The 22,484-nt window shown below is 41.2% G+C and overlaps 1 protein-coding gene across 9 annotated transcripts in view; it reads right to left on the bottom strand.

Moving 5' to 3' along the window:
- The window catches only part of POSTN (periostin), a 130,848-nt gene that overhangs the window by 54,896 nt on the left and 53,468 nt on the right, over window positions 1–22,484 (bottom strand). For all 9 annotated transcript variants that reach the window (XM_086935073.1, XM_086935070.1, XM_086935072.1 and 6 more), the window contains exons 8-12: window positions 12,967–13,179; window positions 8,079–8,213; window positions 6,009–6,157; window positions 2,822–2,958; window positions 1,030–1,160 (exon numbers count right to left, since the gene is read on the bottom strand). In XM_086935073.1, coding sequence (XP_086791199.1) covers window positions 1,030–1,160; window positions 2,822–2,958; window positions 6,009–6,157; window positions 8,079–8,213; window positions 12,967–13,179 — 765 coding nt within the window. The remainder of the gene's footprint in view (window positions 1–1,029; window positions 1,161–2,821; window positions 2,959–6,008; window positions 6,158–8,078; window positions 8,214–12,966; window positions 13,180–22,484) is intronic.

Raw genomic sequence — 22,484 nt, 5'->3', positions numbered from 1 at the left:
CTCCCTCTCCAGACGCTCTCGTGGAACTTTGTACCCTCTGTGTTTCATGTTTGATTGGACATGTACACTGGACCCCGCTAAATATTGTCCAGAAATGGTTCCCTCCATTTGTACCGCCTTCTTGGTTGTAGCCATAAGGTTCTGGAAAACTCTCCCCTTCCATCTCACATCTACAAGGCTGCATCTCCCTTCTTAGAATAGCCCTAAAAACGTGGATGTTCACCCTATAGATAGGCACAGCACAATTGAAGTTCTCCAACAGTTCACTCTGAGGCATAGCAAGACTACAGAACCTAAAAGCCTAAGGGCCTTATGTGCTCTACATATATAAAAAAAAAACAGATCCAGAGAATATGTCACTTATCCCTCCAGGTTGTGACAATAGTCTGAAAGTTTTTCAATTAAAAAGTTCTGAATATTAATGTGCCTTCATAAAGTTCAGTCAATAACAGGCCTGGTGTGCTTATGCAAGACTATGGTAATGAAGGAAGAACACAGTGCGATAATTGATGAAGGAGTATTACAGACTTAATGCAGTCTTAAAACCATATTAAGGTTAGGGGGTCTGATTTATAAAGGGTTTTGCCGATGCTTTAGACACCCTTAATATTTTCTTTCCTTGCATGAGACAATATTAACCACATGGCTGCTGGGCGTTTTCCCCCCCAGTGCTGGAAAATGCCATTTTAGTGGCACTATGACGAGCTCAGCTCGTCATCAGCACACGACACCCGTGGGTGATGACGAGCTGAGCTCGTCATCAGCATCGAAAGGGTTAAGACTGGCGGTCCTGATTTACAATGGTTTTCTCTGACTTAAGACAGATTTAGGACTTTATTTTGAGATCCTAATATTTCTCTATGTAGTTGATAGACCAGTCTCTAGGCCAGCAGGGTCATTCCGCTGTGAAACAAATCCCCTTTACTGTCCAACATGGCACCTTAGCTCTTCTGCTGGACTTACCAATGACATAATACTTTACATTCTATGGGTAGTCCATGATAGTTTCAATTCTCACATTACACTTACGCCTTAGTGCTGCCATTTCAGAGTCACTCAAGCCTTTGAATGCATCATTAGTTGGAACAAAGAAAGTCCAGGCCCCTGCTTCAGACAGAAGGTCTTTTAAATCTGCAGCTTCAACGAGACTTAGGAAAATGCTGCAAAAAAAGAAAATTGCACAAATGCAAATCAGATTCTCTAAAAATAAAGTGACAACAGCATGCATTTTGTGCTGAAAGAAATGATTCTTCCCTTTTTAAAATAGAAAATGCAGAATGTTTGGATAGTGATATCTATCCACTCTTTGAAAGTAAATATATTGCAAAGACACACTTGTATGTCAGATAAAACGAATTCAAATCATTTAAAAAAAAAAATAGAAATACGTATTATATGCCAAAATGTGTACTTATTACATATAAGGGTTGCCCACACCCCTGCATTACCATTTTGAGAAGGTTAGAGTGTCATTTATATAGAGTACTTCACTATGCAAATACAGAGATAACTTGTACAACAATATACATGTTGACTCTGAGATTATCTTCCTAAAATAATGTGATGCAATGGTATTATTGAATATAAAGTGTGAAATCTGCGGGAAACTGAAAGTTATAAGGGTATTGTTATATCAAACTATCAGGAATAATTTATAAATTGGGAAGTGTAAAATGTTACATCCCAGTTACATGATAGAAAGAGCATCCAAGAGTTATAAAATTATAATGGCAGTGCCAGTTGTTTATTATTTCAGGCGAACGGTTAAATTGCTGAAGAACAAAAACAAGTACAAGCTACAGTTGTTAGAGAATATTGATAAAGTGCATTGCAATTCAAAGTCAATGTTGCAATTTTTGAGAACTTTGATAACTATTGGTATTATAATTACTACTATTTTAGAAACAAAATGTAAAGCCAACATGAGGTGGGAAATTAAAAGTTGATGGTTTCCGTTATTAATTGCTATACATTATTAAAGTTATACGGAAGAACTTCAATATAAGGTGGTACATCACATCTCATTAAACCCATAGGCAAAAATATGCGCTGAATATTCATTGTCACATTTAGAAATACAGTTTGATAGATTAAATTAATACTTAAAAAGTTTCATGATGTACACACAATAGTCAGTCATAAAATGTTTCTATCGATCAAACCCTGTAAATAATTTGATGTTGCTTCAAACAATAAAAATGTAGACCTCTGCATTGGTTAAAGAACAGTCTGTGTTGTGCTAAGTTTTATTGAACTACTGAACATATTATACCAATTTATAGATTCTAACTTAACATAATGTTAGTTCAATACAACATGCTATTTGATGCACATATACTAAAAACACATGCTGTCATTTATCACTACAGTGCAAAGGTCAAATGGCATGTTTTACCTAAGTAAAGGTAGAATTCATTTGAGATTCCTCTGGATGTTCATCCTCTTGAATTTCAAAGCTTATAGCATACTATAGATCTGTGCAAAGGGACTGTGTTCTGGCTGCTTTAGTATCTGTTTTCATAGCTCATGTCTGCTAAAAGAGCAGCATGGTATAAACTGTATGTGGAGATCCACTGAATGTTCTATGCTTTTTATTAACATTGTTGAGGGAGGGGGTTGGTAGCATGGCCCACTCAAGGTTTCACCTCTTGTAAGTTCATGGTCCATTCCCAAAATCAGTAATGTTATTAAATAGCATGTTGTCCTCTAGTCAGGTTACAGATGTATATACATTTAGTGTAACTATTTCAGAAAGGTGGCCTGGTAATCATCAACAGAAAGGGAGTAAAAAAGAAAGCTTGTGATGTGAAACGTATCTCACCTGAAACGTTTATCTTGCCTGAGAATGTCATACATTGAACTTTCAGCTGGTTTTATCATCTGCCTGAAAACATGAATGGCACCATTTCTTCCTTCTTTGCTTCCTCTAAGCATACAGGAATTTTCAATGCATACAGACTGGTAAAAAGGTTTAAGCACAGAGTTAGACACTTTATACATAGGCTAACAATTGTTATCTTATGACGGTTAGTCAAAGATGGTTAGCAAGTTCCAAATGGTCTATGTTTTGTTACCTCACAACAGGTAAAAAAACAGGAGAATAAACAAGTAAGTGGCAATCAGACTGAAAACATCTGCTTTTTGTGCTGCCGACTGGCTTCGGAAGCACTGCATTGACGAATGTGCTCAAGGTGTCTGTTCCTTTTCTGATACCCACTGCAACATGCGAGGAGAAGTCTTCAGATACTGAATTTTCTGAACAGATGAGACCTTGTAAACTAGACTGCTCTTTTCTTTGGTATAGTTTACTCACTAACCTTTAAATTGTCAGAGACAAGAATTTGGCAAATATGAATTAATGGTACCTAAACCTGGGATAGAAAATGAGGTTCCAAAAGAAGGCAGGCCACTAATGTAGCTATCCTTTTTAATTTTAAGGAGCTGTGTTTTGAGGGCCTTTATGGATATGCTGTGGGTAATGAGAGCTGTTAGGTATTCCAATTGAAGGAGGACAGTAGAGTTAAATTTGTGAACCTTGTTAAGACACTGGCACATTTGTGAACAGTGAGTTCACACTGTTTTGGGTCTTGTGAGAAAAGAAAGGTGTCATGTCCAAGAATAGAGGACAAGATCATGGAAAGATGCCAATACTAGTTGGAAGAGGAATGATTGTAAACCAGGATGCTTGTGTCATGTAAATACACTTCTTAAATTGTTAAGCAGAGTATTAGTGACAGGGTTTATAGCTTGTTAGAGGTGATGGAAAAGGAATGGGTGAGCCAGGGAATTTGGTTTTAAAAGTAGTCCAGTTTTTGGAGAGCTCAAACATTGGTATGAGTTATTTCAGACAAGAGGGGATTTGATGGACAATTTTGTGATGGTAGAACTGTTTCTAGCAATAAAGGAGGAGGTAAAGGTGACTAAGGTTAAAGGAGGTGAGAAAAAATGAAATAATATTGCAGTTTTCTGCATTGAAGGGGCAAGCAATGGGTGTTGCTGGGGACATTAGCACCAACATCCATGTCTTTCTGACACTGCCCCAGATTTATGAGAAATTCTAAGTCTGCAGCAGTGATAAAAACATGCGCATCCCCCGGTGAGGCGTACGGAAGGCACAACGAGGAGAAATATCTTTAATTCTCCTTGTTTTTCCTTTTTCTATGTATGCTGCATTCTGCAGCACACATAGAAAGAGGAAAAAGCTCCTGTTGCGATTGTTTATGTGTGCAGAAAGGTCTTACTTCCTGCACAAAAATAATTATCCCTGTAACACAGGCACCTTTGCACCATGGTACAAAGGTGCCTGCATTGGCACACTGCAGACCATTGTGCACTGGCACTGGGGAAAAGGACAGGAGTGTGCCATATCTGATAGATATGCCATATTCTTGCCCTTTTCTTTTGCCGTATTGCATGAAGGACGCGGCACTGCCCTACAGCAAAACCTCATAAATGAGGCCCTTTTAGTTAAACGCCCTGGCAGTGATATAAGCAATGGGTGGAGCTGAAGGCCCCAGAAAAGATGTGACCAGTGACTCCCATGTGATGCCATTTGAAAGTTTGGGACACGGATAGTGAGGTGAGGTGGCATCCCAGGATAGGTCAGAGGTACCTCGCTTCTAGAACCTTCCATCCCCACTTCAAAGGTCCTGCTCAAGGGAAAGAGATCTTTTTATTTTGCTTTCTGCTGGACACTGGCACTGGAGGCAGCAGCCATGGACATTTGGCCACCATTAAGCCTCCCAGCACCACATTAACAGAACCTTGGAGTCAGGAAACATTCCAAACAATGCTACCAGGCCTCTTGTTGCTTGTTGTGTTAATGTAGCCACACAGGAGGTTAGTCACCTTTAGAGTTTACTTCCTTGCACTGGGTACAAATGGGATCAGGTTTATCCATTCAGGTCCCCTCACTGGTTTTAAACTGCAGGTGCAGCACTTCCTCTGTCCTTCTACAGGTCCAGAACATGTTCTGGTGAGCTTTGGGTATGGTGTCAGGTTTGTAGGTTTTATTAGCCAGTGGTTAGGGGTGATCCTGAACACACCATACCCAAATTGAGAAGATTTCCAGGGTGCACCCCTATCCACTTTTACAGCACAACTGACTATTTTGGGTCTAAAGAACAAAAGCTTCCTTTTCCTTATGTTGCCCCTTACACTAATCTATAAATAGGCAAGCTTCACATGTATCCATGTCAAGTTAATGAAGTTCCAAGAACATACACAGCTGCTAGCCCCCCCCCCCTCCACCAGGGCCAATAGGGATCACTTGTTAATACCCAGCTCATCTTGTCAAAATGCCTAGGAGCAGTTTTTACATCTCATTAATGTCAAACACTGACAGAGCAGCTGCTGGCAGACTAATGCAATGTAGCCTCAGGAGGTTCAGGAAGAGGAAAGGTAACTTTCTAAAAGAAACTATTTCAAAATATTTATTACAACTCTAACTTTACCATGGGCGTTTAATACATTTTAAAAACAGTGATTGAATTACCCAAGAAAGCATAATTAATATCTTAATCTGTACTCTAGTTTTCTCAAAGGACAAAACCCTACACAATGAAATCAGCGTTTGTGGTCTTGTCACTGCAGAGACATAGAAACATTGCATTGCATTTCTACATGCCCTGCTTTAAATTCCTTGCACCCTACCTTGTGTGCTACAAGGCCTCCATAGGGGTGACATATTAATATTTAAAAGGAAGGCGTTTCTCTATCAAAAGGGTTATTTTGACACATCAGTTTGCAGGTCTAAACTGCAGCGGTCAGACTGCATTGGCTGGCCTGAAGCAATGGCTTGCTTGTCACCCTAGTGAAGGGTGCAATATTTAATGCAGTCCACAGGTTTCGGGGCTCAGAGCACATACACCTTACACTGGATGGCTGCACCCCAGTGTACAGAGTCTAAAACCCAGCAATAAAATGCAGCAAAAAATGGGGGTGACCATGTAAAATAGGTCTTTTTCTCACAGACACTGTTCTTTACAATTTTCAATATTATGACTTACTGTTCTATAAACAAAGACTCTGAGAAATTTGCCTCCTATGGTTTCCAAACGTTGGCCATTATAGAGTCCACTTAGAACAAATTTTGTTTTCAAAATGTGGTTTTGTAAAATTAATTTTAAGATGCGCTGGTCCATTCTTAAGGTTTCATCTACAAACAAACAAAAATATTTTATTAGAATGCACACAACCAATCCAAACAAATTTCAGCTAAGTTAATTTAGAATTACAAGACCATTATTCTATTCCAAATGTTACTTTGTAGAATTCAAGAGAAAATATATTAGTGCACAGACACTAGAATTGTGTCCTCTCTTACCAAAAGAACACAATGTGACTATCCACTTGTTATAAGAAATGTATATTTAAGTATATTTCAGAATATATTTTAAAATCTTAAAATTTTAATTAGGGAAGCACCAATTTTAAGTCAAGTCATAAAACTATCAGTGAAAGAAGCGGCAGAGGTGGATGTCTGCTGCTGCCTATTGCAGTAAGGAGGCTGAACTGCTTCTCAGGGGCATAGCCTAAAAGAGCACTGTGCCAAACGGCATGTGCATTTTTTCTGATGTGTGCTGGATTTCTGGTATAGTATAAGAAGGTGATGAAAGTGGGTATGTTGAAGTTCCCCAGAGACTACTGCTCATTTGCTTAGGAAGCTATTTACTATAAAACAGTGCTACATATGCAGGCAGAAAGCATGATATGTGACCTAAACACATTTATAGTAATTTCTGCCAGTAGATTATGTTTGGGCTCAGGGCCTAAGCATGACCAAATTACTCAGTTTGACTTAAAGACCTGAACTTGTTTCAGAATAATCTAGGTTCTCTTACTAGGCAACCCTAAATTCAGGGTGATCATATTCAGAACACCTACTAGCATGACAATGTTAAAGGTCACTTTATATGGCAAAATGTAACTCCACTGACGCTAGCACAGGATGCTGTTTCACAGGGCTTTGAATATCACTCGTCTAGATAATGATCATTTGTTGTGTGATGTAATTTGTGTTGAAGTAACTTCTACTATAAATGCTGAGGTAGACATTACATTAAAAAGGTCATATGAGAGAAAATCGAGTAGAAAACCTTTGTGTGACTAATATGTTGTTGCAAAAATATCAAGGCAAAAAATATCGAGAAAGTAGTGCAAATAGATTTACTATTCTTAACTCAACATCTACATACCTTGAAGATATATATATATATTTCTTGGTACATATATGTGGAGTTAAGTATTATAAAATGTTGCTTATCCGTAGAAAATTACCTTCTCGATATTTTTTTCCACGATGTTTCTGCAATGATATTTCTGGCACATAATACTTTCCTTTCAATATTCTGATCAAACACCATTAAAATAAGGTCCCCAGTTTAAGAACATGGACAGGGTAATTTGGTGGGACAAAAAGAAAATGGTTGGGACTAGGATCTACCTAACACACAAAAGGCGTACAAGATGCCTGCTGGAGACTAGTTGACACTTAATGAGGCATTTTCTGCTTGAACAACACTCCTAAAGGTTACAAAATTAGGCAAAACCACACAAAGCAAAACTATGAGAAATTTCACTTTGTGTAATTAAAATGTCACCAGGTACTTGTTGGGAAACCTTGATTTAACTATTATTTAAATAGACAGCAGCATCAAGTGGTGGCATGCTTTCCTGTAAAATTGTTTTACACATGTAGGACAGAGATACGAATATACTTGTATTTCAATTACTAATGAATGGAAATAATACAAAGAGCACTTTACTTTTAAGGAATTCATGTACATTTCATGTTTCTCATGTATGCCAACAAAATGGATCCTGACAGTCCTCCAAATCAAGTGGAATCTAAAGAAACATCTGTAAAAATGCAGTTCCTAAAATGTCTATCTTTTATCAGAGCAGGGAGTGGAGAATAATTTTCACAAAACTAAAGTAAAGTACCATATATTTATTGATTTTTAATTACAGACCAGTGCTTTAGACTAGCTATGAGTAGGAGAACTACCAAGAGGGACCTTCATGAAGTTCTGTATAGTTTTGAAAAGGAATACTTGGAGGATGTCTCGACTACTTACCAGAGAAAGCCCCATTCAAGGGAGCGAGAAGGGTGTATTCGGCTTCTGGCCTGAAAGAAGCAGCCAGCCCAAGCTGTGCGACCAGATCTGTAAATGTGCTCTGTTCTTTTGAGGCAAGTTCAATCACTTGTTTGGCTAGGGTTAAGAAAAGGTTGGTTTAGTTTCAAATGGAATGCACCAAGTTGAACACATTTTTATCTATTTGTGTATGATTGAAAGTTACAACACATAGCGTATCCTGAGGCACTGAGCACATTGTGTTACAGTGGCAGATCACATAACAACACTTTGCACTGAGCTGATTTGCACAAGAACAACATGTGGAAGCGTTGGTACTGGAGGATAACCTTCACTTGGTGCTGGGAAAGGCTGGCATAGCAAGTACAGTGCATCTGACTCTGCATTGGTATACAAGAAGCTTTTTTGACTAGAAAATGTTGCAGATCTGGTACACAGGTGAACAAGAACAAAAATGACTCATAGACTTAGCATAAGCATAAATAATATATAAATATATATATATATATATATATATATATATATATATATATATATATATATATATATATATATATATATATATATATATATATATATATATATCTATATCATATATGATAAGCATTCATATAAGACATATATGGAGTACAATTCATAAACCCTTGTCTGTGAGTAGTTGTGTACTACTAAAGACGTGGGTGTATTTGCTCATGAATTTCCAGCTCATGGTTCTTCGTGAAAAAGCTTTGTGATTTAGTAGCATGCCTTACTCACAGAACATTATGAATCAGACCTGTATAAGACTTATATCATCAGTCATTTTTCCAGAAGTAGCTATGACTTACTTCAGTAAATGAAAGAGTAATTCAGTAGTAAATTAGGAGTAAGTCACAGCTACTCACAGAAATATGTTTATGATCATGCTTACCATTACAAAAGGGGGGATCGAAACAAATAATAGCACTATCTATCTCAACAATGCAACTGAAAGTCATCAAAAACATGATATTCATTGAAATCCTGAAATCCTTACTATTAGTAATGCAGAGCAATAATAATGGATGTATTTCGTATTTCAAGATGACACTTGGTACTATCCATGCACATTGCTATCAAATCAGAACATTGAAATGTTTGCTACTAGAGCTAAGTCACAAATAGCGCCTTAACCGCGGCGGTTTTTCCGCCGCGGTGAGGGCGTTCAATTGATTGGGCAGGGCTCCGTCGGCTGTTGGCCCACAGCAGCACCCGCCCACTCAATTGAACGCCCTCACCAACGGCCGACGGGAGTACGGAACGGGTTAAGCCAACAGGATATTTAATGGCTTCCTTCCAATTCAGTCACTGCCCTGAAACCAGCTGTGGGTAGATTTAATTTATTTTAACAAAGAGATGGAAGGAATGCTTCAAATAATCCAAGCCACTTGCAATTACTTGTAGTTGTACTCCAGACCATTTTGTTCATCTCCTATATTGACAAAACCTAGTATGTCTGTGCGAGACAGTTTTACTTGGAGCAGGATCAAGGATGATTTGTATATGGTTGGTCTCTGTAGAGAGGCGCACCCACAATGGCAAAGCCGAATAGTGTCTAAACTGGTTTGGGGCTGCTTTTTTCACCATCTGGAGGGGATTTGTTCAGGCAGTGTGGGCTGGACATTTCCTCTTTGAGCAGGGTCAAGGCTGATTTGCATATGGCTTGTCTCTGTCTACAGTGGCATAGTGGGCAAATAAACATAGCCTGGAATGTACCCAGGGCAATCTCCAGTGGCTATAATTAATTCATGCATTCCTTTCAACACTTTGGGCCTAATTACGAGTCTGGCAATCCGAGGACCACCAAACTCGCGGGGGCACGGCAGTCCAGCCACTGCCACACAGACGGTCTGATCACCCACTTACAACTATGGCGGTCGGAACCCAACTGCACCGCCACGATCACCAGGAAACTGAAGTTCCCTGGTGGTGGCACAGCAGTTAGGGGCTCAGCAATATTCTGTTGGTGCTGCTGCAAGACCATCATGCATAATCAGAGTTTCGGGGACTCCAGCGGTGTCATGGAGGTCTTTACTCCATGAAAAGGCTTTCGGTCCTGAAACATGGGTATGCATACAGGGGGGCACAGTATTTCCTCCCCCCTGGGTGCATGCACCCCCGTTCCTGAACGGCATGGACTTTTCAGTCCAGGCCATGCAGGAACGGCTTTTGACATTCCCATTGCAGTGCCCATTTTCAGTGGCACTGCTGTGGGACTGCCAAAAAAAGCCTGCCAGACACGAGGAAACTCGTAATCTGGCGAGCGGAGTGCACACTGGTTTGCCAGTTGGTGAGCCACAGGGTTTCCAGTAACAAAAAGCAAGACATTTAGACTTTAACGGTGCTTGTGCAGAGTTTGGTTAGACAATAAATTGGTGATGCTCCTACCTGCAATACTTATGGTTCCTTACCTCATTTATAGCCAGAATAATTGCAATGTGTCCTCCTAGAGAACCTCAGCGGAAACATTTCTGTAGGCGGTCTGCCTGCCACTGGACCACTCGGTCACAGTGATAATACCCTGCCTTATACCCATATTCTGAGAAACATCAGTTCCTCAGAATATGTTTTTTACTATCCATGTCAACTATGCAAGGAACGACTGACCCAGGCAGCATAACCTTTCAATGGCCCTGAAATGCAGGAAGAAGAACCATTGCATTTTAGGACTATTGTCTTTTAGGTTTACTGAAACAGACTCCACATGGAAGTCTGTTTCAGTAAAACAATGAATTAATGCCAAACAGTTGACACAAGCATAACACCCACTCATTATTTATCTGTGATTTCAGTACATCCTCCAAACCAGCATATCAGGTGGGAATCTTCAGATATAGTGGGCTGTCCTCTGCAGAACCCACATGTCCACCACTATGGCAAGCTTTGCGGACCACATGCCAAACTTAAGATGTGCCCCTCAGAATGACAGTTTGACTATTGTGGACTTTGACAACTATCATGGAACGCAAAGTTGAATGTTATGTACTATGACACTCACAAGAACCCAATAAAAGCAGGTTAACCTTTTATTTCAATCAGACTTTTTTAAATTAACTAAGGACAACCTTTGATACCCCAATGCTTCTACATCCATTATTGGGCACCATCATATGCCCAATATGTTTTTAAAGTAGGTAAATTACAATCTTTTGAATTATCAAAATGTGATTGATTTGGTCTTCACCAAAAGGACCCTTAGCTCCTAAAACTCTACTTCATAACTCCACCGCTTTAGTAGAAGATGGAGGGGGAAGTGAGAAATGCGAGTACCAGGAGCACCCATCAAATAATAGATTTGTATGGGAGGATTTCCACCAACATTAAAAGAGTAGCATGCATCAGGGATGGTTGACCTCTGCTGCCAATCCCCAAGATAGGAAAATGCAGGAATTTGTGTCTAATTAAGGTTTCTTTGAAAAGAGAATTGAAGGCTTGTAGATACTTTGTAAGAAGCTAAAAAGGCAAGCATCTCCTATTTAGACTGATAGATGTGGGCATATGTTCCAGTCCTTCCTATCTGCCTACACGTAAATATGAACACAGAATATGAATTAATAAATGTCACCTAAAATCTCCATTGGATGAATCTACAATTGCAGATGGAAGTCTGCCCACGAGAAAACAATTACCTAAGTACCCATGTATTGGTGAATGCTGTGTCTTTCAAAACCATAGAGCATTTGACCAAACCCCCATGCTCTTGAGAAGGGAGAGATATAGACTCATAAATATAATCAGATACATTTACCCGCACAACCACTCACACAAACGCTCCACTAACTATTAGGATAGTACAGTGATATCTAGTTGAGCATGAGATCTACCAAGACCCCAAAAAGACCAACTAGCTGACACAACTGATACTCATTTGGCAGATGGTCAAATAACACTTGCCTGCAACGATATGCAATATAGGGCCAAGGAAATGGCAGGCATACTCGTTTCAAGAACTGTGTAACAGGACATAGCAGAACACAGTTATTTTATATAAATGAAAAAAGTTCAAATTAAGATAATGGGGCCTATTCCCAAAGAAAAATGTTGTTGTAAACGTGTTTAGTACCATATTTATCCTACTTATGCCTTCCAGAAATTCAAAGAGATCCCTAGCAGGTGTAAGCCCATTTACATATGTGGAGTTCAAGTGAGGTATTCTCTGCATCCATAAATCTTATTCATGGGGTGAGAAATGGGCATTTCAAGGCATTGCTATCCATGGAATGTTGTGAACATTCACAAACATGGACATTTGTTAGCATTTACAGACTCACCCTTTTCTCCTTACCACCCTGAAATGATCATATTTCTACTCCAGGCAAGGGCGGGTGGAAAAATGAAAGTGTTGCATCCAGATATGGTATAGGAGTAGGGGAATGGCTTTCGCCAAAAGGAAAAATGGCTTCCGTACATAGAAAAAAATTATCTGCATTTGCAGAGCTGTGCAGAGTTCTCCTCTATGGACAGAGGGGAAAGGATCCAGCTGAGAATCTAGCATGACCTTCCCTGAAGTACTCATGAAGACTTGTGTCTGGAGCAGGTTTCCAGACATACATTTTGGAAGGATTGTGAATTCTGGAAAACAGTTAATACATGTACACGCAGTATGGGGATTTCAAACAGTACTTTTCCTACTTTCTTTGTGAATTGGGCCCAATTAATTTTCACAAATTACAGATATAATACATTTCAACCATGTATTCCCTAATCATAGTCATGGGCCCTTTATCATTTATTCTCTCAATTTTAGCTTACCCTGGATGGTAGTTTAAACAGAACCGTGACAAAAGTATATTAAGTCATCCAAAAATTCTCATGCATGCCTTTAATGTAGCAATGAAAAGGTGCAACTCACCAGAGTTTGGAATCATCACCTGATCAACAAGATGGATAACACCATTGCTGGTAACAATATCCTTGCGTTTCACCATCTTTACTCCATTAACTGTCATGCTGTCACCATCACAACCGATCTCTACGGTGCTTCCTTCCAATGTATCATAGACTGATCCACCCATGATCGCTTCTGAACACTGAACAGTGTCAAGAATATGGAACTTAACAAGAGCTAAAGAGAAAAGCACACATAATCAAATTATCATTAGTGGTATCTAAGTGTACCACTTAGAAATGTACATAAAATATTTAAGAGCATTAAAAAACATTTTTAAAAATTGGAAAAATAGTGTCTTTGCTTTCAAATTCAAACATTAAAACATACTGTTAATTTCTCCCTTTTCGTGCAGGTAAGAAGAAAAAAGTTGAAACCTCGGGTCAAATCAGCTTCAATTTGACAAAATGTGATTTAAAAATTGAGCTATTGTACAAATGGCATAAATGTCTTCAATATTTCGGTAATGTGCAGTAATGTGCAAGAAAATCCTCTAGACTTAACTCCCTAACCCCAAAAAGCGATGACAAACAAGCATCTCATTCATCCAATAGTGCCTCACATTCTAGTACATGCTAATCAGTCTTTTGCTCCACATCACAAATTATTCCGTTTTTTTGTTTACACTGGAGGTTATACTGTTCACCTACTCAATCAATTAACAGTTTTTTTAAACCACAAAGAATACATGAGCGCCTAAACTCAGGGCATGCTGATCATTTGCAATATGGAGGATATTTCCTTTCATTTATATCCAAAATGTAGTCAATAATAAATATAGGAATTTTCCTTATCTGGAGTTTAATTTCTTCCTCTTAAAACCATATAACGTTTGTTTGAGATGAATTTCAGTGTAGACAGTGATAACGAATGGATAGATAGTACATACATCATAACTACAGTATGGGTAGGAGAGCACGTTATTCCTAGCTGCACTCCAAAGTTCACTAAAGTATAGCCAGGATGCCTGAATTGTTCTAATTTTAGCAGAACAGATATCCAGTTAAAGACAAATAACTTGAAGAGGGGTGGAAACAGTGGCAGAGGCCATCTACGGAGAGGAGGTGTCGGGGCACGTGAAAATAATATATAAAAAAAGTTGCAACTTACCTGAAGACAAACATGATGTCTTCCACTCCAGGAACTGGTTCCTGCAACTCCCTCGACCAATCCTGACGCTGCTCTAACTAGTATGAGAGCAGTGCCATGATTGGAGAGAGCAGCCTCACTCAGCTCGCCACAGTGCTCTGGAGGCCTGTACTTCCTCTGACCCTAGATAGGTTTGAAGTGTGCATGTGTGAGTGGATGTCGCAAAACCACCAGCCAAAAACATTTGCACACTAAACAGTGAAGAAACAGCCTACCGTCATCACTGCTGACATCACTCAGCAGGCCCCTCCCTTTCCTGATGCTTTGTTCTGGACGGGGATGAAAAATAAAATGGTAATGAATTGCCATTTTATTTTTCATCTCCAGGGTTTTGGAGGTAATTTAAGTGGGGCAATGTTACTGGCATCAACGGAGGAGCCCCCCTCCCCCCGGGTGAAATTGAACATATTTGGAGCTCTTCCTAAGAGTTGGTGTTTGATTTTGTCAGTCTTGAATGAAACAGGGTTTGATCATTGTTAAGGTGAATGGAGGAGGGATCAATATACTAAAAACAGAGTAGACAGTCACCCCAATTGCCATAAATCAAGTGTATATTAATGTGGAGAAGTGTGGCTCACTGGTTAGAAGCGGCAGACCCTCAAGCAGAGATCAGGCCTGGGACCAGGGTTCAATTCCCGACGCGGCAGGGTCTTGGGCTTAATGTCCGCGGACTCGATAATTCTCTCGCCTCGGTGTCTACTCTAATCATGGGTCCCACGCTGCAACTCTGGGCAATAGCTTGCTTAATCTCCACAACAGCCCCAAAAGCGCTGGTATACCTGGCTTCACCTTGGGGGTAGGGGTGGGCGGAAAATCCGTTCCGCTCGCGGATTTTGCGGATTTTCGGGAAATCCGCAATCCGCGAGATTCGCGAATCTCCCGCAAAATCCGCAAATCCGCGAGCAGCGGATTTGGCTCGCACTGCTCGCACTGTTCGCGTGAGTTCGCGCCCCGCGAATAAGTGCGAATAAGTGCAAAATTGCAGAAATACGCTCTTAGCAAAACTGAAAGTAACTACTTACCAGGTTCAAAAGTTCAGGCTCATCATTAGTAGCCATTTTCTGTAGTGCTTCCTGAGGGGCCCCTCCAGAGTTCAGTTGCAGGTTGCAACTATTATGTGACCCTGCTCTGAACCTCAGAATAGTTACATATATGCCACAAAGGTCCTGAATTACAGCTAAGGGAGACAAGCAGGAGCCAGGCTGGAGGTTCAAATCCATTATTCAGCCCCTAATTCATTATTGTCAGTTGGGGCAGGGCAGGTGTTGTAACTAATTTTGCAACAATGAAAGCACTTAGCAAGTTCAAAAGATCACTAATCAGGAAGCACTAAGGAAGCAGGTGCCAGCTAAAAAAATATTCTGTGACACATTAATCAGCCCCAAATTAATTCAGGTCACTTGAGGCAGGGAAGGTGTGCTTGTTGCCACAATAATGTACACTGACTGGACAACCAGAGGGTGCTGTGATGAAACAGAGGGTGGCATGGGTGGGCCAGAGGGTGGCATGAGTAGTCAGAGAGTGGCAGTGGTGACAGAGAGTGGCAGTGATGAAGAAGAGTGTCCCAAACAGGCTGGACACGTAGAAACAACAAGTTCGCGAAACTTGCGACCCGACAGGTAAGTTCGCAATTTGCGACATTGTACAAAACCCTCGCGAACTGGCAGAAACCCGCGCAAACACAAAAAAAAAAAAATCCGCAAATTCGCGGAAATTCGCGGATTTTGCGGATTGCGAATCCGCAAATCCGCAAAATTCGCGAACGCGAGATCCGCAAAATTCGCTCATGCTTACTTGGGGGTGCCCAGGAGGGCCATCCCACAGGGAGAGCCAGGAAGGGTTCCACAGCGTTATACAGCGCCGGGACACCCTGTTGCTGGGGCAGCTGTGTGCTTTACAAGTATACTACATTTACATTAATGCATTGCGTTCATAATTTACTTTGTGTTATTTCAGAAATGAATTGGCTATAAAGCATTCCATGAACCGTAAATATGAATACACCTGAATGTATGACATACAAGAATAAGACACAGAATGAATCCCACAGAAATCAAAGTAAGTATAAGCATGAGGTCACAGTGCACCATTGGTTAGCATCGAGAGTAGGTCAGTCTTTATTAGAGTTTTCCTTCTTTTCAATAAACGAAATCCCTTAGGGGAGTTTTTGCATTCTGATGGTCCCCAAGTGAGTTTATCTAAGTATTATGCCATCACTTTAAATATTTGGGCAAAGTCCTGTATTGATCACACGCTCCTCTAATGTGTATATCTGACGCCGATGCATTTCGACCTCTTTCACACAGCACATAATCATTTGAATGAGGTCACTGAGAGCGTTATGTATTACCTGAGCTGTCCTCTCCTTACAGCAGCCGCAATGAACAAGTATCTCTTACTGTTATCGAGTCCTTCAGAGCTGAAGAAAGGACTGCATGAGAATAAGAGATAATAACGTGGTCGAGGCTCTGGATGGAGCATCTGAATGGCACCGCAATTCACTTTGAAGAACAGCAGGAAAGGTATGGCGACTTGTTCCTGCAGCTGTAGGAGGAGACATGGCAGCACACAGCGAGCCATGCAGTGTCCCCATTAACAAAGGGCAATGCCATGAGGATGACCTCGTTATCACAAGCATTTGCAATGCAATAGGTCTCGCATTAGGAAAGTTTGAGCTATTGGTATTGTAAATGACAATTTTTTTATTTATGTGTTGGTTTTAAGAATAGCGAAATGAATAGCTTTGTCATTTATAATGCCAATAGTTTTAACTTTCGCAAATGTGACATCTTTAGCATTTGTAATGCAATATGTGTTGTATTTACATGACTTAGATGTATTGATATTACAAAGAACAATGGCTTTTACTTTTTTACAATAATTAATAGTTAAATAAAAGTTATTGTAGTTTATAATGGCACTAGCTTACATTTTTGTAAATAACTTTTGGGAAGATTATGTTCTTGGATTTTCGTCACAATAAAATACAATGAACAGAAGTGAAATATTAACATTTTTTTGGTGACATTTGTAATAAAGCGTGAAACATTGTGCTAACATATTTGAACCAGTTGTTGCGTACCAGACTTTAACATCAGCCAATCGCGCTGATAAAGAGGTTTTAATGCGCACGATTCCAACGATTGCAAGTTGTGTACGATCGAATTTTGAGCAATATTTCCTGTGACGTGCAGCAAGTTTTCCCTGTTGCAAAACACGATAATAGATGCCTATATAATGCGATATGTAATATTGCTCGGAGCTCAAAACGGGATTTTTAGCCCAATCATAAAGAGAGCGTCGGGGTTCAATTTTTGGAAGCCTGATTCTTTTGGGGGGAAAAATGAAGTTAACCCGTAGATGTATTATTATTTTTGGGTATAAAACTAAAATGTTGGGATTATTTAAGTGTGTAAACTGAAACCATACATACATACACTTCACCACCGCCCACGTCCTGTAAACGGTGCCCCAACTCGAAATCTATACTCTAAAATTAATTTATTCGACAATAGTCTCACGGGCATATTTGCTCTGTAACCGCGGCGGCTGGGACACGCTAGTAACCAGAAGGAGGCGTGCTCACGACAGGCTGGGGAGCGCGCGCACAGGTTCCAGGCAGTGACAGAGGCCTGACGCGCACTGCCTCCCTGAGCCGTGGGTCTCGTCCCCTTTTCCTCTTCCTAGTGTGCGCACCGCGGGGGCCTGTTTCCTATGCTGGGGGCCTGCAACCGCCGCTTCCTGCGATGTTGGCGTAGGCTGGCGGGGATGCGCCCCCGGTCTGGGGAAAGCTGCCGGTTTTGCAGCCACTCTCGGTCCTTCCCCTGAAGCCGGGCCCGCCTTCCCACCACTGCCTCCTCCACCTGGAGCCTCCGGAGCTGCAGAGGAGCCTGACTCTAGACGGGCCGGAGTACGAGGAGGAAGAGGTGGTGATTCCGCTGACCGCTCCGGCGCCTAACTAGTAAGTACCGAGATTCGGGGGGATGGCAGATCTCCCGATGCATGGGGCGGGGGTGTGTGTCTGTGTGTGCGTGCAGGGGGGTAGGGGGCGGCGGCGTGTGTATACGTGCGTTTCTGTATGTGTGTGTGTGGTGGGGGGGGCGGCAGCGTGCGTGCCTGTGTGGTGTGTGTGCAGGGGTGTGGGGGCTGGCTGTGTGCGCACGAGAATATGAGGCACGAGATGGGCACGGCGCCGTGCGCGCCCACGAGGTCAAATCAGCGCTCGTGCCCCTCTTGTGTCTACATTCCCAGAAACGGGCAGCAATAGGTCTCGAGCAGACTCTGCTCGACCTAAAAAATGAACATCACCCAGAAACAACTAGACATATACAAAGGTCATGACGTTCTACATGTTTTTTTGCACTTTTGCATGAAAATGAGTGTGCCCATGTTAATTCAATATAGCATTACTGCTCGCTGCACTAGGCACAGACTACGGCCAGCAGAGACGGAGAGGTGAGGATTAGGGGCAGAAGGGCTATAATACTATTAGAACATTACGTCCACTGAGGGTAGAATTTAAACAAGGAAAAGCAGAAATGCTAGCATTGTAATGTTGGGGTGGACGGTCTATATCAGACATTATTGGCCTCTTCCGCTCTCTTGTTTTCTGTGAAACATCCAGTATTCCTTTGTCCTAATATCACATACTCCTCGTTTGCAAAATGTTATATGCGAGGTGGAGAGAGACTGAGTTTACATACAAGGTCTAGTACTTCTGTCACACATAATTTAAGTAGGGTCTAATTTAATTGTAATATATATAAACATAGCCATTGGTCTCCTTTCCACATTACTGCTCTTCAAATGCTAGAAGGCATGGAAAATGTTTCTGACCGACATTCAACCCCAGACAATCTGAAGCCCTTGAGTACAGTAAGACATCGAAGGAAAGCCACGGTCTTGAAATCTGGCTCTTGCAAATCATCTGTCCCTGGTGGTTTTATTTCCGAGTTGATTTCCAGACTTCCTGCACAGAAGGCTTATCTGGAAGCCCTTGATGACTTCCTGATTTTCTGTTGTAACTTGAAGCAACAGAAACATTCCCTCTCCTGCAGTATAGTGCCCAGGGGGTTCCATTAAAGATGATGGCAGATGTTCTCTTTAACCTACAGTAAGATGGCTCCCAAAGGAATATGATTTTTTCAATGTTTCGGAAACCGTGCTTTTTGACAATTTTAAAACTGACTGTACAGCTAACAATCTCTTGGCAATCGACCTACTGACGTCTTTCCCATGCTATCTTCATAATGTTGAGAGAACGGAAATGGCATAATTGCATCCACCAGTGTCCATTAAGTAGCAGTGAAACTAGTGAGTCTATGCCTCCTATCGGAGAAGCATATTTAGAGAAATACAGTTATCAAGTAGATATAAACTGGAAAATACAGGCTATGAGTCTTCTATTTTTATTTTGAAAGCTTATTAAAGCCTCATTGCGAGGTTGGCGGTGCGGAAGCAGGACCGCCCTACACCCGCACCGCCAAACCTGTGGTTGAACTGCTATCCACATTAGGAGATTTCTCCTGTCTGGCGGGTGGTTCTTTGGCATTCATGTGGCAGTGCCTATGAAATAGGCACCACAATGGAAATGTCAAAATCAGTACACTGCTGCAGTCCATGCACTGCAGGTACTGGGGTGCATGCACACAGGAGGGCACACAATTACGCAGAGGCACAAGGGGGCCCTGTAGGGCCCCTTTTGTTTCCTCATCACAACACTTTTTATGTTGGTCGCACAGCCATGAAAAGTGTGGCAGTGAGGAGACTTGTAATATGCTTGGCGTGGCCACAAAGGCCCACCAAGTATATTGTGGCCTCAAGACCACTGCTCCACTGCAAGGGATCTCTGATCCTTGACAGTTTCAGTGGTCCCAGGGACCGATTGCCCCAACATAATAAGGTGGTCGGAAGACTGCCACGCCATGCCCCCACGAGTCTGGTGGTCCGTGAACCGCCAAACTCGTAATAAGGCCCTACTATTTTTATAGACAAAAGGCCCTATTGTGGCTATTATGCTAGACACATTGCAAGTGGAAAATCCTGTCAATATAGATTTCTATTGTGTTTAGCACATTAGTGTGTAGTGAATGATCACTATTACTATCCAGCCAGCAAACATAGGTCCCATTTCTCTACACCTTTTTGCTTTCCATGTAATTGTTTGGAGGTGCCTAGCTCCATGGTTCTGAAAGTGTGATTATTACATATCATAATTTTGTGTGTTTTATGTCTTACTATTCTGTTGATTATTGCTCATTTTCGCAGTGATGCTGGTGGCAAGATAACTTACTGCTCGAAATTAGTAGAGGTGGAGCTACAGTTAGCCCTTTTATTTTTCTCTGTGTTTTTGCAGTACCATTTAGCACTCCAGCTTTCAAAGTAGCATCGCCACTGAGATTCTGGCCTATATGAAAGATGCTGCTGTGTGTCTGCACAGCGAGTATGGAATTGGCATGCTGAAGATGTGCCAAAGGAAAGCCCGTCTGCATCTATGCCCAGCACCAGGACCCATAGCCATTTGTCATTAGTCATTAGCTTCCTTGCAGTGTCCGGCCTATTCAGCTTCCATGCTTCACTCTCTCAGTCCCACAGGTAAGACACATGTATATACTCCTCATGAGCTACCCAACTTAATAGGCCTTGTATCATGTCATTGTTGTGTTTACTTATCTGAGTGAGCCCAACTGTGAGTCAGATGCTAACCATCAGAATCAAGGTTTGCCTTCTAAACCAGCCACCAAGTTATTTCTCAATATAATATTCCTGCCTAAATATAGCTGTGACCTATGCCCATAAACCAGACCCCATATTTTCAACTGAGACAGAGCATACCCACCTGATATTGCTGCAGCCATTCCAGCAGATTACCTTTTTGTGCACCACGCCTGCCCCAACCAATCATCTTGGACGTTGTCTTGCAATTATTTTTTATTACAATTTTACTGCACTATCATTAATGAACCATCACTTTCAGGGGGTTAACATGCAATTTTTTCACCCATACTTTCTCACTCTCTGGGACACTAATTTAGTATCCCCCTATGGCGCTAAAACCAACTTTTGTAATGATTTAACAGACCTCATGTGCCCATATGTTCTTAAGAAGGCCAACTTCAGTATTCTGGGTAACCTGAAGTATCACCTGGAGGATAAAACCATTCTGTTCCACATTATTCATGCTCAAACTAATCTAAAGGGTCTCTCTTACCACTCACTCTGCCGGCTAAATCCTTGATTATATGTTCTCGAATAATAACAATTTGTACATGCTTTAGTTACTCGTATTGCCTTTGACAGACCATTTTGCTGTACCTTTTTCGAAGACCTGCACCCACTGCATCACCGTCCAGGTCCACATTAAATTCTCCATGCCTTTTTGGGACCTGACGGAAAAAACTCTTTTGTCTTCTAAGGATGGGTCGTCGGCGGTGGACAGCTTTTATAGCAGAATCCACTCTTCATTGAACACTTTTGTCCCCTTTAAAGATTACCCTCCTCACAGGCCTAATCTGCTGCTTGCTTTGATGACACCTCAGGGACCAAAAGCTACAGTGTAAAGTGCTAAAGGGCAAATGGAGGTTCTAGTATCACCAACAATCACACTGATTTATAGAGCTGCAGTTAAAATATACTAGCAATTGGTCCACTCTGCTCAGACCGCCTCTTTTTCCCAAAAAATTGATGCCACCACTAACTCTTCACAATAAATATTTTCCTCAGTTACATTTCTTTACTGCCATAAGCAAAAACTCTATTTCAGCCCTGAAACTAAACTCTGATCTTGCAACATTTTTTCATGAAAAATGTGCCACTATTTATTCTAATTTCACTGAGCAACCTCTTGTGATTTGCTTGATTGTTTTGAGCTCATGTCTTATTCAACCTCCATTTCCTATTTGGCTGAGTTTTCTCCCATCACATTTCAAGAACTGCAGCTATCACATACCTTTATTAAGTCTGGTTCTCGTACTGACACATGTATGCCTCATACGTTTTTGTTAAGTGCTATATGCTTCTGCCTTCCCCTGGGAGACCTTTTCTATCTTTCCCTATGATCAGCTGCAGTCCCGGCAACATGGAAACACACCATGGCGTACCCCCTTCTAAAAATGCCCACCTTGGAGCCTACCTTTCCAGGCAATTGTAGCTCTGTATCTCTCCTATCTTTTCTTATCTAGATCTTGAGAAAACATGTGAACATCCAGTTATCACACAATCATTACATTAATTCACTCTTGGACAGTTCCTTATCTGGCTTACTACCACAGCATAGTACAGAAACCCGTCTGTTGGCTGTCTTTGTGCCATCATAGACCAAGGAGTCACAGCAA

The sequence above is a fragment of the Lissotriton vulgaris genome, chromosome 8, assembly GCF_964263255.1.
Source record: "Lissotriton vulgaris chromosome 8, aLisVul1.2, whole genome shotgun sequence".
Classification (NCBI taxonomy): domain Eukaryota; kingdom Metazoa; phylum Chordata; class Amphibia; order Caudata; family Salamandridae; genus Lissotriton; species Lissotriton vulgaris.
The sequence above is the reverse complement of the archived record's forward strand: the minus strand, read 5'-3'. Positions and strand labels throughout refer to the sequence as shown.